At 41.0% G+C, this 21,669-nt stretch overlaps 1 protein-coding gene across 1 annotated transcript in view; it reads right to left on the reverse strand.

Annotated features, from left to right (window-relative positions):
* Positions 1 to 16,761, reverse strand: part of spred1 (sprouty related EVH1 domain containing 1) — a 38,719-nt gene extending 21,958 nt beyond the window's left edge. The window contains exon 1 of the mRNA XM_086154896.1: positions 16,642 to 16,761. Within this exon, the coding sequence (XP_086011022.1) occupies positions 16,642 to 16,673 (32 nt within the window). The 5' untranslated portion in view covers positions 16,674 to 16,761. The remainder of the gene's footprint in view (positions 1 to 16,641) is intronic.
* Positions 16,762 to 21,669: the final 4,908 nt, after the last annotated feature.

Here is a 21,669-nt window from a genome sequence, read left to right on the forward strand (position 1 = left end):
ATAAACCCAGCCGGAGGGTGAGTGACCATTTGGGCAAGTTCAGGCTCGAACCACTGCGGATTTCCAAACTTTACCCTTAAGCACCTGTTTTTCAGAATAAATGATAAATGGCAGCTGCTCCCCTTCCTTCTAGTTTTTTCCTCAGATATGAAAAAGACCTTTAGACCACAACAATTCAAATGTAAAATTTGGTAGAAAAGAAAGACAACATAACCCATAGTGCCTCAACAAAAGGATTCACTGTGCAAATACACCAACAGGCTAAATCAATTTTTAATTATCCGTATTAATTCCATATCAATTTGCCCTTATTTGATTTCCACTTGCTCTCCAAACTTCTTTGCCTTTCTTTCTCTTCACTTGGAGTCAGATGCTTCCCTGATTAGATAACAAAAATTGCATTGGGCTGCCGGAAATGACAAAGGTCAGGTTGTGCTGAGGGCAGCATTTTGCAGAAACTCCTGGTAACATATTAAAGACTCAGGGAGACCTGAGAGTAGACAGAAGTGGGCAAAGAGAGTCAAGAATCTGACTGCTGATTGTCATCTTGGGACACATTGCTATGTAGCAGACGACCTATGAAGATGAGGTTGCAAAGTTTGATAAGTTCAGCGGAGAATCTCCTCTGACAGTAGCAAAACATGAGACTGTGAGTGAGGTACAAAATGTCACTGTCTGACAAACGGTAATATGTTATGTAGTTAAATAGTAGGTTCTGCACTCCATGTCCTCTGCTGGCCATGTACTCCCTTTTATTGCCACACAACCACTCCCCTATACATCTTGTCTACTTAATGCCAGTCAACTTTGGTCTCCTGCCTTCCACACCCTTGGCAAAGCTTTGTGCCCAGGTTATAGTTAGTAATTAATCCACAAGTCAGCAAGTATTATACTGGAAGGTAGTTTGTCTTTATGAATAATAATAATATGCAATCAAGGGATAAGTGAAGCAAATTGGAGAACTAAAAGAGAAAGAACAACAATGTCTCTTGAAAGATTATTTAAGACCTACATACAAGCAAGGCTTTATCAGCAAACAAATGCAACCTTCAGGACATAGAATACATGTACTTTGTGAATCTATGTTAATTGTACTGCATTAGAATGCTCACAAGGTTAAGAGTATTCAACATCATTGCCACGTTTCCCCCCCCCGTTGATTAATGGTAAACTAACAGTGGTGCATAAATGACAATTCATTTCAAAAGGGTGCAGAATAATTGCTGAAAAACCTACTTGTTAATGTTCTAGTTGTTTTTTTTCGTATGTTAATGTTAGTTTGAGTATGTAAATGTGACCGCCCATGGAATATTCCTTATTTTTATAAACATCTGTTTCATCAATTTGCTGTGCAAAAAAACACAAAGCAATATTTTACACAACAAGAAAAGATTTCTAATTCAATAACATTCTGTTACTCTTCCTTTTGGATACTGAATCACTTTTGTTTATGAGAAAGTTCAACATGATATATTGTGCCATTGTGCCAATTTTCAACATCAATTGCTTTAATTGACCAACCCTAACTTGGAAAAATGAATGAAACTCATTTTGATGACAACCAAACTGAAATTATCAAAAAGAACACGTGCAAGGAAACAACTAGCCGAAATACTTGGATTGTATAGATTTTACTCACCCTTCATGGCATTTTACTTGCCCCAAGCAAGTTTTACTGTGAAGCTCTGCTTTTCTCATTACAGGCAAAGCTCAATTATACAACTGTGTCACGAGAGCCTTTGAAATTTCCTACTGATAAAGGCTCATGAAGGATTAAAATCTAGATTCATAGATATCATTTACTAGTCAATTACAATCATTTCATGTTCTCCTTGGCCTTTCCTTCTTGGGACTCTCATACGCCTCACAAAACAATGTACTCAAACAATTTTTTGGTGGCGCCCAGCTGAATGTAAATAAAAACTATCCATGAGATTTAATAGGGAAAAGCTCAGATGCTACTGCGTCTTAAAACTCAATGCCACGGCAATTGGAGCTGCGCTCTTGATGATTAGAATCACCACTCAAGAAGCCCCAGGGTTGACTTACATTTTGTCAGTTGAATCACTGCCTTCTTTATGGACACATTATTATCTCTGTTTGTGTCTGACAGTTTCTGTTCCGGTGCTAAATGTAGCAAAGTAATCTAAAATACAATAAACCAGACTCTTGTTATTCCTGCATCCAATGAGATGGCAAAGGAGATGTCTGAACACTTCCTTGGCTCCTCAATATTTTGACAGAGACAGATTAAGAAATATGTATTTATATTTGCTGAAACCCTATGTGTTGTTGCTCATGACCATTCAAACAAACAGCACAAGATTATGAATAGACTGTAAGAAACAGTCGACATTTCTTACAAGTATGCAATCGATTGTTTATTAGCAGATATACTTGCAGCCATCTGAGAACCTGTGGGGGGTGCATTGATATGACATAATGGTTATTCTTTCCATCAGCGCAACTGGCCTATACTGTTTGACAGGCCCAGGGCCAAAGGGTTAAATATCAAGACAGTAGGGTGTGCCTTGCATTTTGCTCAGCAGGACAAATATGCAAAATGTTCATGACTAAAAATTACTCATATCAAATATTGTAAAACAGCTCACACTTGCGTCACTTTGGTGGATTTCTGTTGTTCCCATAGAATGTCTGCTAGAATACTTAAAACTGCATAGACGTCTATTTGTATTCCATACCTGCTAATTCCAGTGACATTTCATGCCATTTAGAAAGGCATGTGCCACATTGATGGTACAGCTGGCTCTTTAAGAAAATGGGCATTGATACTGATGAATTACATTCATGTTCAACTTAAAACAAACCTTATTAGAGACTAAAAACAACCCCTTTGTGACTCCCTCGGGAGGGGTTTGGTGAGAGAGGGGATCGGAGCAGATTTTTGATTGCTCTCAAACTGATTTCATTTGGAGAAAAAAAAAAAGCCCTACATACCTTGAATTATGCATCATAGTGCTCTCGGACAGGGATAGGGCTAAGTTCAACATAAACAGAAATACACTGTAATAGGCTAAAAGAATGACATCTAATAAAGCTGCAAATGATAAAGACGCAAATACAAAAGTCAAGCTACAAATGTTTTCAATGTCTACTGAGTCCCCTCTATCCCTCTAGCAGACTCAGGCCCCAGTAACTAAAAACTGTGTTTGTGTTGAGATGTTTGCTATGACTAGCAGACCAGCTGCAAGGGATATATGGGACCTCTGAACATATCTCAAATGAAGTCCAGGTGATAAGCTGGTGCAGGGCCATTCAAGCATGCTAAAAGTAGTAATGGAGTTTTTGGAAATTTTCTGTCAAATTGGAACTCCTCTCAATAACAGTCAAGTTTTATGACCTATTATCAAATAGATACTTTTTTCCATATTCACATGTACATCTGCACCTGATCTAAGAATGAATTTAGATGTGCACACAACTGCAGACTCTATTGTCCAAGGTGACTGGCACTTCAGGTGACACCGTGTCAGTAGTCCCAAAGGAGATACTGTGATACACAAGTAAACTACATCTGCCAATTTTTATCCAAATTAATGAGAAAATTGTAATAAAAATGTGTCACAGATAAAAGAAAGAACTCTTCTAGGCTATTGTTTAAGTATATTTTGGTGCATTGGCTGTGGTTCAACGAGGTAGGCTGTAGGTAATACTCCTATGTCAACATTCGTATTGAAAAGATTTTTTTTCTCCTTATGAGGTATTGCATCAGCCATATGTACCAGCTCGAAGCAGAGTGACTTTTGGGTCCACCCCCAAAAGGATCAAAACAAAGATAATAGTGCTGTTATAAGAAAACTACAAGAGTACAGTTAGAAGCTTCCTCAACCATCCACCCTTCTTCTGCTGGGAAGCAGGAGTCAGTGAAAAATATTGCCAGCTGAGTTGCTTATATCTGTTCATTGAAAAAAGCTCTTTGAGTCATACAGTTTCCAAAATGCTAAATACAAGCATGTTTGTGGAGATGTGATGGTTTTTTTATTTGCTTTTTTTCCCAAAGATGATGTGATAGAAAATCTTGCTTTTAGTCGCAAAATGCTGCAATTTCTGGACAATAACTGAGCAAAGTACCTTCAAAGTTAATAAGATAGGTGTTAGTTTTGGTTTGGCTCTCAACTCTGTCATTGTGCTAACTGCACCTTGCTAAAGGCCTGAAAGTCTAAATATCAACAAAAAAATAGAGCCAAGACAACTTCCTGTGTCATTGATCACAGCTACCTTGCAACACAAGGTATTAACACATAAAATATGCATTAACACATTAAATGCCATGCCATAAAATGTCATAGTTTATCTTTTTTCATATCGCTATATCTCAGTTTCACTATCGATACCTGCCAGAATCTAGATGGTAATGGGAGGTAGAAAAATGACCCCGGCTGACTATACTACTCAAACACCCAGAGGCCTGCTTTCTAGCTACAGCTTTTGAAGACAAGACACAAGTACCCTTGCCACACAAGTAAAAGAAATGCATTTTTGAGCCATATAACAAGCAATAAAAGAAGGAAATACCGCTGCTCTTACACCCCTCTACGGCCCCCAATAAAAGATGGGGGTGATTGGTGCAGGAGGGACTGTCAGTCAGGCAGGGGTCCCTGGGGTGAACAGAAGGCAGGCGTAGGTGTCGCTCAGCCATGACCAGGGCACAATGACCAGGCCCTGACCCGTCAGACCTACCATCACACACATGCCAGCAACCAGGACAGTCATATGAAGGGGGGCAGGGCCCAGGAGGAAGTGGACCGTTCTTTGTATATTGCAAACAGTAATCAAAGCAGCCATGGCTTGAAATGAAAGAAAAAAACTTCACTGGGAAAATATTGATTGCTGGCATTGATGCAAGATCCCCCTTGGAATACTGACATCAACAGGTGAATTAAATCAATTTTAGGAAGCTTGGGGTCCATCTATTCTCCTAACTATGTTACTTTCTTATGTCACAAAAGTAAGTGACTCAAAAAACACATTCGCACAACACCCCTAGAATTTTCGATTGGGATGGTTTAGACAAAGGCTGTCCTCCATGCCCTTTACTCTCAGTTCACAGTCGACTGGACACACAATTGAGAGCGGAAGCAGATCAGCTGGCTTGGGCCTGCAAGCAGTGGAGAGGGGGAGGGAAAGATAGACAGAAAAGAGCCCCCATTCCAAATTATTCCAAGTTATTCTGCTGGATGACTGACTTCATTTCCGACAAAAAGCAGGAGAGAAAAACGGAGGGAGGGGTGAGGGCATAATGGAGGACCGTGGGGGAGGAGGCACCAGTGGATGGGAACAGGGTGGAGACCAAGGTGATAGTCAACAGCTCTCAAATGCATGTGAACAGGTCCTTTTCTATTCAGAAGAAGGATGTGCACATTTTTTGATGGCATTCAGTAAATAAAGTATTTGGAAAAAAAGGAAATTGACAAAACGTCCCAACTCCAGCTAGAAGAGAAGAGAAGAGAAGAGAAGAGAAGAGAAGAGAAGAGAAGAGAAGAGAAGAGAAGAGAAGAGAAGAGAAGGCGTGATAGGGAAGCACGTGCAGACCAGGCAGGCCTGGGCCGCGAGGCCGGCTGCTCCAGTGTGTGGTGGAGAAGGGGGATCCTGGGACAACCATTTCCTAAATGGACAAAGTGGCTGTTTGTCTACTGCTCCGGCCCATGGCTCTCTAGGCTCCAGCATGCCATCATGCTTTGCTCCTGTCTCAGCCTTGGGCTTCCTATCCCAAAGGGGAGAGGTGGGGAGCTGGGGCACAGGGGGTATTGAAAGAAAGACTGGGGAGATCGAAAAGAAAGAGGAGAAGGAAGAGGAGGATTGCAGAAAAGAGGAGAGAGAAAGAATATGGCCTGGGTGCTCGCCAAGTTGCCCTCCCTTTACTCCGCTCCGTCTCCCCCTTCTACCAAACCCCTCCCTGGCTGCCTCTCTCACACAATGGCCGCTTCTCTGCTGAAATTTCACGTTATTGGATCCCGAGCCTGGAGTTTTGTACTCCCACAATGTCCAGGCAGCGGAGCATGCTGCAGGGGAGACACACTCTGCAAGCTAAAAGCTGGAAAACCATTCCTCCTTTCATTAACATCAGAAAGGGGAAGAAAAGTCCCCCTTACCACATTTTTCCATCACCCCTTTTCCTCCCCATTTATCCCCTGTATCAAAAACCGGAGGAAAGCTATCAAGCTCCACTAGACCCCTTTGGCCTGCAAGGCATTTGAGGAGGGAAAAAGTTAGAATATTATAGACAAAATAAACACAAGCTACTTATACCAATCGGATTTGTAGATTATCCTTTGCAGAAAAAAGAGGGTAAGCAAAAGGGGAATGAAAAATGTTGTGTAAAGCTAGTCTGGCAACCCTAACCCTCATTTTCTACACCTTCTCAAATGTGTGATATTCTTCGGTAGCTATTTGATGGATAGATGAAATATTCTGCTTTAACAAAAATGCCATGGATTTAGCTAGTTCTCCTGTAAAGAGCAACAGTTCTGATGACTGGCTACAAGTGAAAAATCCCAAGTTTTGAATGAAGTCACCGGTCTTTTCTGTAATCCAGCATGAAACTGTCTCGCAAAGGAAAAATATACTTATTGAAAGTAGTATTGGCCCAGAGTAACAAACAGATAAATCATAAAGTGAAGTCCACAGAAATAATGGCTCACCGAGTAATAAATAACATGCAACCCCGACTCGACAGTTGGTTCCAACAGTGCATCTAATCTGAATGGTGCAAACTGGCTAGCCCATTTAGCCACGGTTCAAATCCTCTAAATAGGAGTGACAACGTGAAGGGCGCAGACACACTCAATACAAATACAGATTTGACCTTACATGGATGTAAAACAAATTATGACATAAGGACAGAACAAGACATTTCTGAAAGGGGCTCCCTGAGAGCTATGAATAAAAGTGAATTATAGGCCAATGTCTACGCAAACAATAACAGACAGCCTGCATCACAGGCCTGCTTTATTAGTTGCAGGGAAAACCAATGCTTAATCTATAGAAAGAGAAGTGAAAGAGAAATTTGCCCTATCTCCTCTCAACACCTCAGGCTGCTGGTGAGTCATCTCCCTCACAAGAACATTCAGCTAAGCTACCAACTGACTCAGGGAAAAAAAGACACAGAGAACAAGCCAATATTGCTTCTGCGCCACAAATCTACACTTCAGTTTTACCACCTTTCTTTCACAAAAATACCCGCTAATATGATGACAAATTAAGTGATCACAACCACTTTTCATCCCATCTGTCACAGACAGCTGTCGGTGTGTCAAATTAGACTGTATTGTAGAATATAGGGGGGAATAATCTAAGGGAGGCCATAATCAGTACATGAATGATATAACCACCCTCTTATACAGCCATTGTAACATCGAGTCTCAGCCTGATGCTAACCAAACCTTGTATTACTGGATAGGGCTGGTGACCCCAGCGACAATGTTTTATGTGCAAATGAGCTGTTACATCATAAATCGAAAGAATCCCATATGTGCATCAAATGGTAAAAAACTATTCTCAAACATCAATCAAAGCCACATATTGAGATAATCTTAATTTGAACCGCAAGAATTTGGTTAATTAAAACCTTACATTGCCATTACCAAAAAAAAAAAACGTACCACACATTTTGACTACTGCGGCGACTCTGGCCTGCTTTGATGAAAGAGAAGTCTTGAGGCACTGGTGTCTAATTGTCATAGTTATTCCAAAACTAAGGAGGAAGAGGGAAGCCAAAGAGCCGAGGCAGCAATCTAGTTGTGGGAAACACCAAAAAGACATCTCAGCAGCAAGGGGGAGGACAAGACAATCAAATGATTTTGGCTTGTGGGTGTTAGGAGAAACTCCAACAGTGCATTGTACACATTACAACATACCCTGTTGTTAGAATAACACCATCACCATAAAGACCAGAAACTAACTGATGGGTCTATCTTGAAAATCACTGAGATGCATATTCAAGCAGCTATCCACTGAAACTCTGCCTCTTGGATTGAACAGAATCAAAATGACATTGAGGAGGTCAAATCTGATCAAAAAATTAGAGTTAATACAATGAAAAATGCAGAATCAGACAAACCTCAAGTATAATTTCTGGTGCGAAAATTGACTCATTGTTTTGTTTTTTTATTTACATAAAGTAACACTTACTAAAATTCAATCATCTAGGACCTGGGCTTATCTCTCACAGAATGCATACACATGCCAAATGTTCCCAGAGAAATAAACACACAAGTGTGTGTGCACAGAGGCACACACAGAAACCCCTTCCTGTTTTCAAAGCGTTTGGAAACTCAATCAAAGACACAAGGTTTAGGATTTACATCTGTGCCCTTTTATGTCTGTGGCCTCGCAGGAAAGAACTATCTCAGCCCAGCTGCAGCAAAGAGCTCACAACAAGGCCCAGCCTTCATGGTCCCGCATGCAGCACAACTGAAAACAATATCCACAATTGAGACACTTAGTGCTAAAAGCACATCTTAGAGGCACTAAGATATGGTTTTTGAACATCAGAGCCCCCCCCCTTTTTTTCAAAAAGAAAGGAAGAAAAGGCTCAGCCTTTCTATCTAGATGTTGTGATGGTGAGTCAAAAAATCCAAAAGATTCTTAGCTTAATAGCAACACAGAGAATAAGTCCACACCAAATCTTTGACTCAAAAATACAAAAAGGGGTTTGAAATATGCCTTAAATACACTGCTGACATTTACGCAAGTTTATGCATGTTCCTAAAATACTTGAGGAGGAAATGAAAATTATAAGAGGGAAGTGGCTCAGCTTTAAAATACACAGAACTCAGGCCCAAAGCTGACCATGGGAATGAACAGTCCACCGCTATACAAGGCCTGTTCAGTTCATCGGTTTGTCTCTGTTACAGACAGTCCAAGCCCTCTGGTTACACAGAGGATCATTGTCATTAATCAAACAAACAATAGGACGGATTCTAGAAAAAAGCAGACACTAGATCATTACTATTCTATGAAAAATAAGATTTGGGATTACAGAACTTCTAACTTTACAGCCTAAAAGTGAAACTTGAGCATTTTTGTATTCATGAATGTCTCAGTCACATTACTTTGGCAAGAGGGCGGGTGTTTTTGAGTGGCTGTTAATCAAATGAGACCAAGAGAACATGCATTTCTATGGATGCTTAGCACTATCTGTCTAAATACGGTACTACAACTGAATCCAACATGACTGTGAATCTTTTGAATATTTTAAAGCAACATTTTCACAGTTGTAATCAGAAATAGGATGGCTTCACTGAATCCAGTATCGGAGATAGAGAATGGTACAATGACATCTTACAGAAGTCGCTGTGAATGAGATAAAGTAAGCAACATTTTCTTCACAACACTCTAAAAAGTAGGTCGTGGCTCTTTGCATTCTTTCGCTACAGTCACATTTCCCATCATCCTCACAAATCAAAACTTTTGTGATTTCTGAATGTTCAGTGGCACAATGTGCATTTCCTCATAGTCTGTCCATCAAAGTCTTTGAGGAAATGAGAAGGAAAGGCAGGAGCTGACAGAGGAGTGGTTGCTTTGTTGGATGGAGCAGGGTCGAAGAGAAAGAAGCATCAACAATGGAAGTCCAGTAAAGGCAAAAATTAAAAAAACACATGTGTCATGTGAAGCTCTGTTAACATGCTATTTGCCAATACAAAATGTCTTAATCAGCAGAGCCACATATTAGCTATTGAGCCTCCAGAATCACAAAGCAGTTGCACTCAGTCACTAATACGAAGAGAGATGTATACTTGAATAGGGTCTGTGAAGTATCTTCTTGACTGATATGTAGGTCAAAAGCCATGATTTTGTTAAGTTTACATCAAGTCTATGTTGCAGGCATATTAAATATTAATTGAATGATAGTAGAAAATACAATAGTTTAAAAGGACAAATGAAAGTTAGGACTATTAAAAAGCAGAAAACAAAGGCTACTTGAATTTAAACACACTAAAAGGAGACACAAAGAAGTGAGGGTTTGGCTTGTCCTCTTTTCATCACCACCTTCTGTTTTTCATGGGTACAACTTGGCTATTTGAGGGGTCCGTTATCAAAGTAAACAATTGGCAGTTTATAAGCCACATACAGATTATACGACTTATTTTCGATGACAAAAGAAGAGGCTAAACCTTTTGTATTGTTTGTCCTTCTGGAGCTCACGATCTAGCAACCAGCTGCTCTGACCACATAGGGAGAAAAAAAACTCTTGAAGTTGGTGCCGTGAAACTAAATGATATTAAATCACTTCCATTGAACTTCTTTCACTAAATTCCACTAACTAATGTTTGTCAGCAGAAAAAAAAAAAAAAATTAGGTGTGCTCACAAAATTCCAGTATGATATTTTTGGTCCACATTCTCCATGCATATGTAAGTAAATAACAATCATTTTAAACTAACAGGTGTAATCACATTTTGCAAGTTGATGACTGCAATTCCTCCATTTTGCTGTAAATAGTATCTGACGTACAGGCCAGGAAAAGGAACAAGTTTAGGGGCGCTTTATTCAGGGTGATGACAGCTATAATATTAAGCATAAACAAAAACTAAAGGATATATCCCTGTTGATGAGACTGAGCAATAAAGGATTTTTAGGATGAACAATGATGGTTCAGGCTCACCTTCTTCGGATTCCCTTAAGGAAAAGCAGTGAATAGTACCTGATACCAGCTACTTCATTTTTGCAAATCTGATGAATTTTATTCGCTGTCTGCTCGATCAAATGGCCACTTTGTCGGCACTCCAACAACGATTAGTCCGGCTACAAAAACAAGTTCTGGTGTCCTCTGACCAGCAGTTGGAGCTCTGGTCAGGGTGGTGCTAACCAAATACTTCAGTCAGGAGAAGAGTCTCTACTCACTGCTATGTCAGTGTCACCAGAACACGGTCTGACGACCTGAAGCTCAGAGCCTACTTTGACAAGAAAAGGCAGATAGTCTAAAAGGAGGCCCAATCCTTACTGTTGAGCCCACTGAATAGACAGGAGACCTAGGGAGACAGGTATGAGAGGGAGACTGTTGAGCAATACTGTAGAAAACAATATGAAATACTGCTGTTTGAAAGCATAGTGGCGCAGACAATATGGTTAATTTAAGATCAGGCCATTGTGAGATTTTCAGATGATTTTGTTATTAAATTACTGTTCAAAGCAGAAATTTTTCAAAAAAGGAAAGTTTTATTCAGTATGCGAGAATTCATATCTATTATGCCAGGAGAGCTAAACTGTGATGTCAAGTTGATATTCAAATGAGTAACCTTTGGCTCTTTTGTTGTTTCCTTCTTTTTTTCTCCACATGGCTGATTAATCACAAATAAATCCTTAATTACCTTAATCCTCTGGTGTTACAGTAACACAGCAGTGTAGTAGTCCAGATCCTACAATGAGGCTGACAACAAAAAGCTACCATTTAAATCTGAATTTCAGAACTTAAAAAATTAAATAAATTGGAAATTTGTGCAAGCACAAATGTTCAAACAATTGAAGCTACAGCTATGATAACTAAACTACCGCCAGTGTGAGTAATTGCACTGACAAGAGCCCAAATGTCCAATGTCTATATGAGCAGATAAGTTTGGCCTCATCAGCTCTCCAATGACAGTTGGATCACAATCCTCACAAAATGTGCTTCTTTCATTGGAAGTTCACCATCACTGGGAATAACGCCAGCAAAAAATATGAAAAAATGGTTTTGATACTAATGCATTTTAAACAGAAACATTCAATTATCATTTTTGGCCTATTTTCTCCACCCTACCCAACCAATAACATACAATAAGTCAGTGCCCTTAGAAAAATGGTGTGTTGCATTCTGCTAATGAGATATACTGTGGTTCTGTTGAAGTAGTTGGAAGTACAGAAATTTCATTTGAGGACAGTGAAACAAACCAGCACAAACACTGGAGAGTGGCAAAATTATATCATTGCATTTTGACAAATGCAGTCGTAAACCCTGAGTCACCGGCATGGACACAAAATTTTATCTTACACTAATTTTCACTTGCAAAATCTGCTGGGCTGTCACAGAACAGTAGTAATGGAAATGTTGGGTTATTGTCATGTATCCGCACTGATGCATATTCTTTAGAATAATCCCAGATGAGGCTGAAGTCTGTTCTGTGGCTGTCAAGTAATGTCATTAGTGTCTGTACACCACTGGTGTAACAAGAAGTACTTCCACAAAATAATACAGAAGCAAAACTAAAAATGTGTTAAGCTAAGCAGACACTTTCAAAAGTGAAGATTTATGTATGGCTAAGAGTAACCCAGCTAGTAAAGGCAAATGTCGATAGAGGTCATATCCAGCACTGCTAATAATCTCCACTAATACTGTCTATAAAAGAGGTCCAGGAAATTATTTAGCTTAACATAATGGCCACAGGATATGTGCAATTAACCAGGTCATAAAGCACTAACCCTAACAGCTGAAGTAGCTGACTCCCTTTGTCGTTTCGTGACTTGATGGGGGTTGTTTAGGAGGAATGTGTTTGGAAAGCTCTGCAGCAGGAATGGGAGTGCAAAACAGCCCTCAGGTGATAAGATCACAACACCCACATGGCAGATAAAACGCTGAGCTGTCAAATCAATCACACAGATAGGAAGAGGACACAGCAAGAGGAATCACTGAGGATCACCTGACTGGCAACAGACAATAACACAACACTGCTGGAATCTTAAACAATGGGCTCTTACCCTATACGTGCTCATTTGACTAGAAAGGCAACTGATCTTAAAAAGCTGAAATTATAATGATAATGAAGAGCACTCGCTTAATCTTGGAAAATCAGTCCGTGGGGACTATGACAGGAATCTCAGAAGACACCTGTTTCATGTCTTACAGCGACAAACCTCATTTACTGTCAGTAACTTCTTTCATGTTTTTGAAGAGGAAAGTTTAGTCCAGAAGCCAAACCAAAACCCAAAAATCAAAATGATGAGTTCTATATTGTGGTTAGATGGCCTGCCAATAATCAGCCTAGATTTTCTATATATAACTGGTATCAGATCTTTTATTGGCTGGTCAATGTGACCACTGTGGTAAGATCAGAGGAGGTTGCCATGAAACACATATAGCTCTCAAGGGCACACTATACTGGAACATTAGTTTATAATCTCAACAAAAATTCACCTCATGTTTAGAAAATTACTTTTTTGTTTTTAAAAATCCATTCAGAATGGTTATGGTAGTGCATCAAAGACCATGCACTTTACTTCTCTCAAATAATTGAATTAAACAAATTTGTTTTATGTCAATTTCAGGACAAACTTAAGATTTTTCATCCTCCAGTACTAGCCTCAAGCATCAGCTGACTCAGTCTTATTCATGCCTGAAAAAACTAAATACACACAAAAACTCAATAGTGGTTGAACCCTAAAACTAAATTGCAAGGCAAAATGAGTGGACACACACACACACACACACACACACACACACACACACACACACACACACGCACACAAATATAGCTATATATTTCAGAGTTCTGCTATTCATTGAATAGCACGCGCGCGCACACACACACGCACACAAATATAGCTATATATTTCAGAGTTCTGCTATTCATTGAAATAAATATTTGAGATATACAAAGAGCCATTGGAGATTCTTGCACACACTCCAATAGATTTCCAAATTCTTCCGTTAGTCTTGAATGTAAATTACAATAACTTGGATCATACATCAGTCTTCATCAAAAACACTACCCACAACTACTGAACTATTATTTGTTATTAGTATGGGGAAATATTTTGTCTTCATGATAGACACAGAATAGTTTGCTGGAAAATGTCAAACACACTACAGTGTCTTCAACCATCAAGATCTCAGGTTTTAAACACATAAAGGATGTTGGCCAAATACAGATACCTTGCAAGAAATCCCGTTTGGATTAGATGCAAGCTGAGCCAATGGCTACACTATTTTTTCTTCCATTCAGAGAACAACTTAAAATGTATGAAACAGCCAAAAATTATAAACAAGGCCCTTTTCACACACAGATTCCACAACTGCACTGAAAGAAACCCAACACAATTGTAACGCTTTTTCTTGTGTCTATGTGCACACACACACACAGCTCCACTCACTTCAATGGGCAGTTACACGGATATGTCTGTTGATTATACGCAAAAAGCAAAATGGTGCTGTGGCTCCCTTTGCCGAAGCTCTTCAGTATGAACGGCAAGTACTAACAGCAGCGTAGTTTTCTGGCTTGAAAGCACAGTGTAAAGGTGGCTAAAGAAGATGTCACAACAGCTTCATGCAGGGTCACTGGGAAGCAGGGGCACACATGCAGTAGAAAATGTAAGTGGCTACTAAGGGTCCAGTATAATTCAGCCAACACGTACTGTGCTGTGAAAAAGCAGTGACAAATTCAATAATGTCAAGTCACGTGGTCTTGACAGTGCTAAGGCGACACCCAATTCAACACAATCATTTAGATTTCTTTTAAATTAAATGAACAAAACTGAAACTCTTGAACCTCTGTGTGACAACCATAGGGCTGTGACTAACTTTCATAATAGGAACGCCTGAAAGCGTTGAAGTCTCAATCTGTTTTTCCATTATCGGAGAGGTAATGAAACAAGATTCCAAAAAAGCAACATTTCAATAACCTTCATATCAAAATCATACAATTTGACCTTTGTTTCTCACAATATGATTCAAACCAATAATCAAAGCACTAAAATAATCAAAACACTACTACTTCAAAGAGAACTTACTCTCTTTCTCTGAATCTAAAATCACTGATCACTTATCTCCCAACATACACACAAATTACATATATAGACAGATATATGCAACATTTAATCAATCAGATAAGTTTGAAAACATAAATTATTAGATGCTCTTCAAATATTCAGGAAATGCATTTAATAAACATGCAGTTATATCTGCTGCCAACTGAGTTCTCCTGTATCTCCTCAATTCTTTTGACTTTATCCCATTGATCCTGCCAATTCCTCCATGAACCAAACAACTGCAAGAAAGGTGGTGTTGGAATCCTAGCAACAATGTTTGGATCCTTTCGCCATCTTAGTTCCTGCACAAACCTAGCATACACCGCTGCTCGCACACCCCATCCTCATCTGTAGCCTAACCCCTGGAGCTCCTGATGTGGGCGGTGCGCTGAGATTTTTGTGCAGGCAGTCCAAGCTAATGGGGGTGTGGGGGGCTGAATTCCATTCAAAACGGCTGATCATGATCACAAACGGTATGATCAAATGGCCATTTCAAAGCCAAGGTTTCACCTTTCCCGGTAGCACTGAAAAAATATGACAGCTTGCACAGTTTGTACTGAATTACGACTGTTTGGAAGGATCCCCAGACAGAAAGGCACGGACGGTCGGACGCCCTTGACATACAGGGTTCGGTACATTAAGAAAACAATAATAATGGACAGATCCCCAATGAATGACAAAGAAAAATCAAAAGCATGGGGGGGTGGAATGGAGGAAAAACGGGTGTGTTTCGAACACTGAACCATGACACTGAAAATGGCAGGGGGGGGGGGCACATGACTTCCTCTGTGACAAATACATTATCTAAGAAAATCCTGTGACACGGCGGGGAAATGTGCGACGTGGAACAGAAAGAGAGGGGCTGCCGTTTGCATGCTCACGCATCGTGCAGGGAAAACGCAGCGGAGGAAATGTGACGGTTGTGCGATCGTCGCTGCAATGCGAAAACACTGTGCAGCGCTGTGAATGGGCTGGCAGGTACTTTATGAATGGAGGGGATCATGTGACCGCAGCACCGAGGCAGATATTTCTCACTGACTGTCAACAAGCGCACACAAGGGATCGGCCCATTAAACAATACCGAGACGTGGAATAGACACGACGTGTGACAAAACGTAACGAAATGTCAAAAAAATCTCCAAAATCCCCTCACGACACGACGTGTGTCTGAAGGCTGTGAGGCTTTCTTTCAAAGCGTTTTTTTTTTTTTATGAATGGAGATTGAGATATGTAAATGAGTGTGATTGAGAAAAAAAAGTGGCATCTTCAGCCTTTTCGACGCGGACGACTGGAAAGATGGTTGTTTTTCGTGATCGTGATGTCGGAACGGAAACGCGAACCTTGTCTGCGGGATTTTTTTAATCCGCGGATAGGATCCAAAATCATGGCGGACATCGGTTACCTACATAATCCAGATTGTCAATAGGACGATTTCCGATCACGTCGCGATTGACATGCGTTTAAAAGCTAAATCCCCCTGTTTCGAGCAAGATTGTTGTCGTGCGGATCATGTGTCCACTTGTCCGAAACTGTCAACATATACGGCGATAATCAATATCACGGGGGCATGGACATTTTCCCGTTAAATATAGATACAGACGATCATGTGAAGGCGACCGATGGGGCGGACACGGCGATCGAGTCGGGTCAACTTCAGCTGCCAAAGTTGTTCGAGACACAGAATGATTGGAAATGATGACGATCGATTCCCGGTCCGGGCCATGTGCCTGGCTGTGACACAAACACACACGGATCCGTCCAAAATAAATATATAAATAAATAAATAAAGCAGCTAATAGACTGGCGATAGCACCTTAATAAAGTAGCTGTAATCGTATCGTATGTGTGTGTGTGTGTGCGTGTGAGAGTGTGTGAGAGAGAGAAATAGAACGGCACTCACTCGTTGTTTGGATTTGTTGAATCTTCACTCATTTTCTTCCTCACGGGGATCCAAATCCTAGCAATAGCATCGACGACGCAGCGACGGTGGGATAAAATACCACGAATATCACCATTTTTACCGACGAGACCCCCTCCCGCCCTCCCTCCCACCCTCCGCTCCGCTCAGCTCACATGTAGAAATCAGCCCGATGTGGATGGTCGGCGAGCGGCGCGCGGAGGGTGCATGCTCCGCTCGGTGTCCCCTGTGGAAGCAGCTAGCTTAGCGTTAGCCTCCGCCGGCCGCGGCTTAACGCGAAGCCGCGAGGGGGGATGACAACCGTTGATTCATTCTGTCCTCCCTGGAAGTAAAATCCGACCACAACAAGTGAGCCACCGGCGTCATCCTCTTCGACGAATACTTGTCCCCGGTGAGAGCGTATATGTGTATGTGTGTGCGTGTGTGCGTGTAGGTCCTCAAAACGATGCGAAGACCGCCCGTGACGCCGCTAGGCGTTCGGCAGGTTATTTACGACCGACGGCCGAGCATCCATTCGCTAACTTCGGCTCCGGGACAACACTTCGAGAGGGAAAAAAAGCGGCGTCGCTCCGCCAACGTGTCCCGGCCAACGCGCTGTGAAGGCAGCCAGGAAGAAAAAAAAGCGCTTTCTTCAAAGAGTGGCGTTTACGCGCGAAGAAGCACGTCTAGTTTTTTTTTTAATTTCCATTAGAAGTTGGTGGACATCTGTTTTAATCGAACTCCATTGTCAACTCGGGAGTGTGTGAGGAGGAGGGAGGGGGGGCATCGGAAAACTGGGCGGATGTGTCGACCCTCGCTTCAGAAAATTAGATCCTTCCGCGGCGGAGCGAAAACGTTTAATATAGGAATATCAGCACTCCCGTTTATCAGCTTTAGTCAAACGACGCCAAATATTGTATTAAATGGTGTGCCTCCGCCGCAGAACGCGACACATTCACGGTCCGCGTATCTGCAGCTCGTCAGAAAGTAGTCCCCCCCCTTGCACTTCCCAACAGAAGTTTTCCTTCAATCACGCATTGATACATAGAGGGAAGAGCCTGCGTGACAGCGCGCAGAGCGGAAAGTAATCCGTGGGGCTGGTCTGACACCACGCACAGCCATTTACAAGCCGAGCTTGTTTCATTAAGTTTTTTTTGCCTGTTGTGATCGACGCCCCCTCGGGCTACTTGCAAAAACCTTGAAGTGAAATTATTGTGCGTGTGTGTGTGTGTGTAAGTAAGGGGGGTAAAACATGGACACAGCCACGACTGCTGAAGCACGTGGAATTACATCAGATCCCCTCCATGATTTATGAGGACAAACCTAGCATTAAATATCAACACAAATTAAAAACATCTGAATTACAAAGAGAAAGCCAGGTAATTTATAAAACTGCCTGTCCACATAAAAAATAATCTATTAACTATTAGAGTGAGCATGAAATAATCAAGTTGAATTGTCTAGATGATGAAACATAAATAAGTAAATAGCCTTTTATAATGGCAGATAAATGTGACATTAAATTGACCTGTAGCACAGGAGTGAGATGGCAGGTCTCCGAGTCGACAATAGCAAGTATGGTTGTACAGGGTGACTGAATAGACGAGGGTGGTCATACAGTTTGGTTAACCTATCCACCTTGCGCATTTCACACTGCCACAGTGAGTGCGTGTATGTGCACGCACAAGAGGGCCCCAGCAATAGAGCCCTCTAAAAATAATGTAGGAAGTTGCTTGAAAATCCATGTTTGCACTGATGAATCTTTTGCAAATGTGTTAAAAGGTTTGCAGAACGATTCGCTGGCCTGGTTGCATAATACTTAAATGCTATTGGATTTCTGTGCCGTGTGGAATGGCAAGAGATCAGGCCAAATGATTCTGCTTGGTTGTCATAGTGACAGCATGTTGTGTGAGAAGTTTCTTTGTATTTCTCTGGCTTTCATACAGCTTGTGCGACGGCCTTATGCCATATGAGATAGGCCTCTTCCACACTTTCTATAGTTAACTCGTGTATAGTTCACGATGCCAGGGCAGGACTGAAAACTTGATCTGTGATTATTTTCTGCGTTTGAGATCCATTCTGCTGCTTAAACATTAGGAAAAGTGAAATTTACAATAGAGTTATGATGTGCATATCATACATATGTATTGTTTTTTGGAATGAAGTTGACTTGATTGACAAAATGTGACAACCACTCCTCTCCTCTTTTTGAATGGGTCATGATAAACGTCAGGAGATATGTCCCCTGTTTTTAAATAGACCAGGAAGAACTGTGGCCACAAATCTTCCCACTAGCATACTTGTATCCTTTGGAGTATTCAGAGTTCAGGAAGTCAGTATTCTTTCTCATCTCACAAATGTGAATGCTTAGCATTTCCTGTGTATTTTACACTGTGCTTATAACACATTATAGGGTGCTTAAACCAGGAAACAGGATGTTTAGCTAACAGAAGCATCCTTTGACTTCCCCACTTAAGTGCAATCAGGGTCATCGCAATTCTCTTTTAGTTGGTAAACAAGCCAACATTCCTGTATCACACAAACCTCATTCAGCAGAATCCAGCAGAAATACCTTGACTTTTAGACATATAGCTGATATATTCTGAAGACATTGGTGCCGTTTCATTTTAATGATTATTTTAATGTCGGCATCAGGGATGTAACAATACAATCAACAATTCATTTCAGTGACAGACAAAGTCACAACACATTCCACACGACTGAATATACAGTATTGTTTTTGTGTCTTCCTTCTCATGCATGTAATAGTGAGTACATAGTTTTAGAGTTCATTTGTCCTCAGTTTATGAACTAAATTCCTGTACAAAATACAAACCTCTTCATCCTGAGGGTCAACGACATGTCAGTCAAGCGAGACAGGATCCTGCAGCACCCTCTTGTGTTCTGGGGGTCAATATTCGATGTTTTCCAATGTGACACACCACATAGCCATTGTCAATATGTGACATAGTGTTAAACCTGTTAAAATCTTATATGAATCATGTATTGCTTTATTTATGGGTTTATGCATTGATGATTATCAAGAGGATAGGGTTGTCTGCACACAAAAATTAAATTCAAAGGCACATGTTTGCATATGTTAGAATGAGATATAAGGTGTTTCCTGATGTAAAAATCAGTTTGCCATGCATAGATGTAAGGAATAAACAACTCTACCTCATGACATCTATTAAAGTAAAAAAAGGAACACAGACAGAAGATTCCTTGCTTGTATTAGACCATGACTGGAATCAGATGATAACCTCAAACACAGGTGATGTGATCACTAGCTTTCAGCATCACAGGCACCCTTTGGTCACAAGAGAGGAGTGAAGGCCTCTTTTGTACAGCAGCTATGGAAAGGAAATTCTGTGTCTGTGTATTTGCCGCCATACAGTCTGCGGAGACCTCAGGGCATCCAGTGAGAAAGATTACAGATGGCTGATGACAGCTCCTGGTAAATAATCTAATCCTCTCTAACCTAATTCTAAGCATAATCCTTATATTTGTTTTACATCCATCCAATTTTCTGTTTCATGGATTCTAAGACTGTTATGGTCATCTTTTGTAGATCAGTGAGATTTAGTTTCTTGCATGGTAAAAATGTTTTATTGGCGTTTCTCTAAAAAACAGGGAACATAGGAAAACTCAAACAAACACCTGCATTGTTTCCAGAGATGCCCAGTTTGTTCAAGGAGCTCAAAGTGGACAGTTGGCGATCTTGGTCAAGAGGCGTGGCCTCAGCCAAAGGTGCTGGATTTGAAACGCCTGGCAGCTGAACACGACCATGCGTACCTATGATTTGTAAAGGCCTAATCAAAGTAAACTGCAACTTTTAGGCATGATAATTGCAGAGTTGTGTGTAGAAAAGGTGTAGACGCTAGAGGGATAGGAAGTGCGAGGGTCATCAGGCATGTTTGTCTTTGCTTTGTCGCTCTCCTCCCATGACTGCACGTATGTGGATGCGATCGCTATGAAACTACAACCGCCTACATTCACCTGATATCTTGACTATCTTTCGTGTTATTCAAGTACCGCAGAACGATAAGAAGTGGATGTGGGTGACTCAATGAGTAAAATGTGTCAAGCTCAGAGAGCCAGTCTTGTGACCGTGCACAAGGGTGTAAGTTTAGATGGAAGGTCATCGCGGCTGCGAAGCCCTTGAGAGAAACACACTTCAGCGATTATCTAAGTTCTGTAAATGGCCGGAATGCAAAGTACGCAAACCGCTATAAAATCACATTTGATTATGATGTAAGGGGCAAGGATTTTAAAGATGCACTGATGTTAAGATGAAACATGAGAAATGTGCTGTATAACTTTAAAATGATTTGTGAAAATTCAGTGATAGCACATTTGAGGCAGTGTTCTTCTTCGACAAGATTCAATGTTAAGTTTTCTGTACTTTGGACTTTTCGCTGCTGTAAGATGAATCGGCACCAGTTTTTCATGTCTCAAATACAGGAACAGGAAACTAAATTGGTTTCAGCCACAATTGAGACTCTGTTACTTCCTATTGTTTGTATGTTGTGCGTGGGCTTGATTGAAATCTGATCCAGCTCTGGAAGCTGTGTTTAGGGTGAGGTGGACAGGCCTTTGTTGCTGCCTGAGGGGTGTTTATTTGGGCGGCTTCAGTTGGCTTCCCTGTAATCATCATCCAGCCCCACAGGATAGACGGGATTAATGAATATGTTGGAGGGGAAGTTACAGATGACTATTTACCATTCTCGTGGGGATAAGAAGGAACAGCAGGAGAGACGCAGAAGCAGTTTTGTTTGCGAACGGTGTGTGTGCGCGCGTGCGTTTGTGGGCATGTGGATGCATGTGCAGATGTTTGTAGATAGAAAAGTTAGGAAAGAGGGCCAGTTTACCACAATCTGCATCAACCCGTTCTGTTTTTTCTTCCTGTTTTTTTTTTTTTTTTTATCTCCTAAATCCATCCAATAGAAGAGTGTGTGACCAAAAAGAGGACTGCAGAGCTTCTTGATTTCTGCTAAACTGCCCTGCAAACACAAAGACGAGGGCTCTGTT

This window comes from Fistularia commersonii, chromosome 1 (genome assembly GCF_037954325.1).
Source record: "Fistularia commersonii isolate RoL2024-O1a breed Wild chromosome 1, RoL_Fcom_v1.0, whole genome shotgun sequence".
Taxonomy (NCBI): Eukaryota; Metazoa; Chordata; class Actinopteri; order Syngnathiformes; family Fistulariidae; genus Fistularia; species Fistularia commersonii.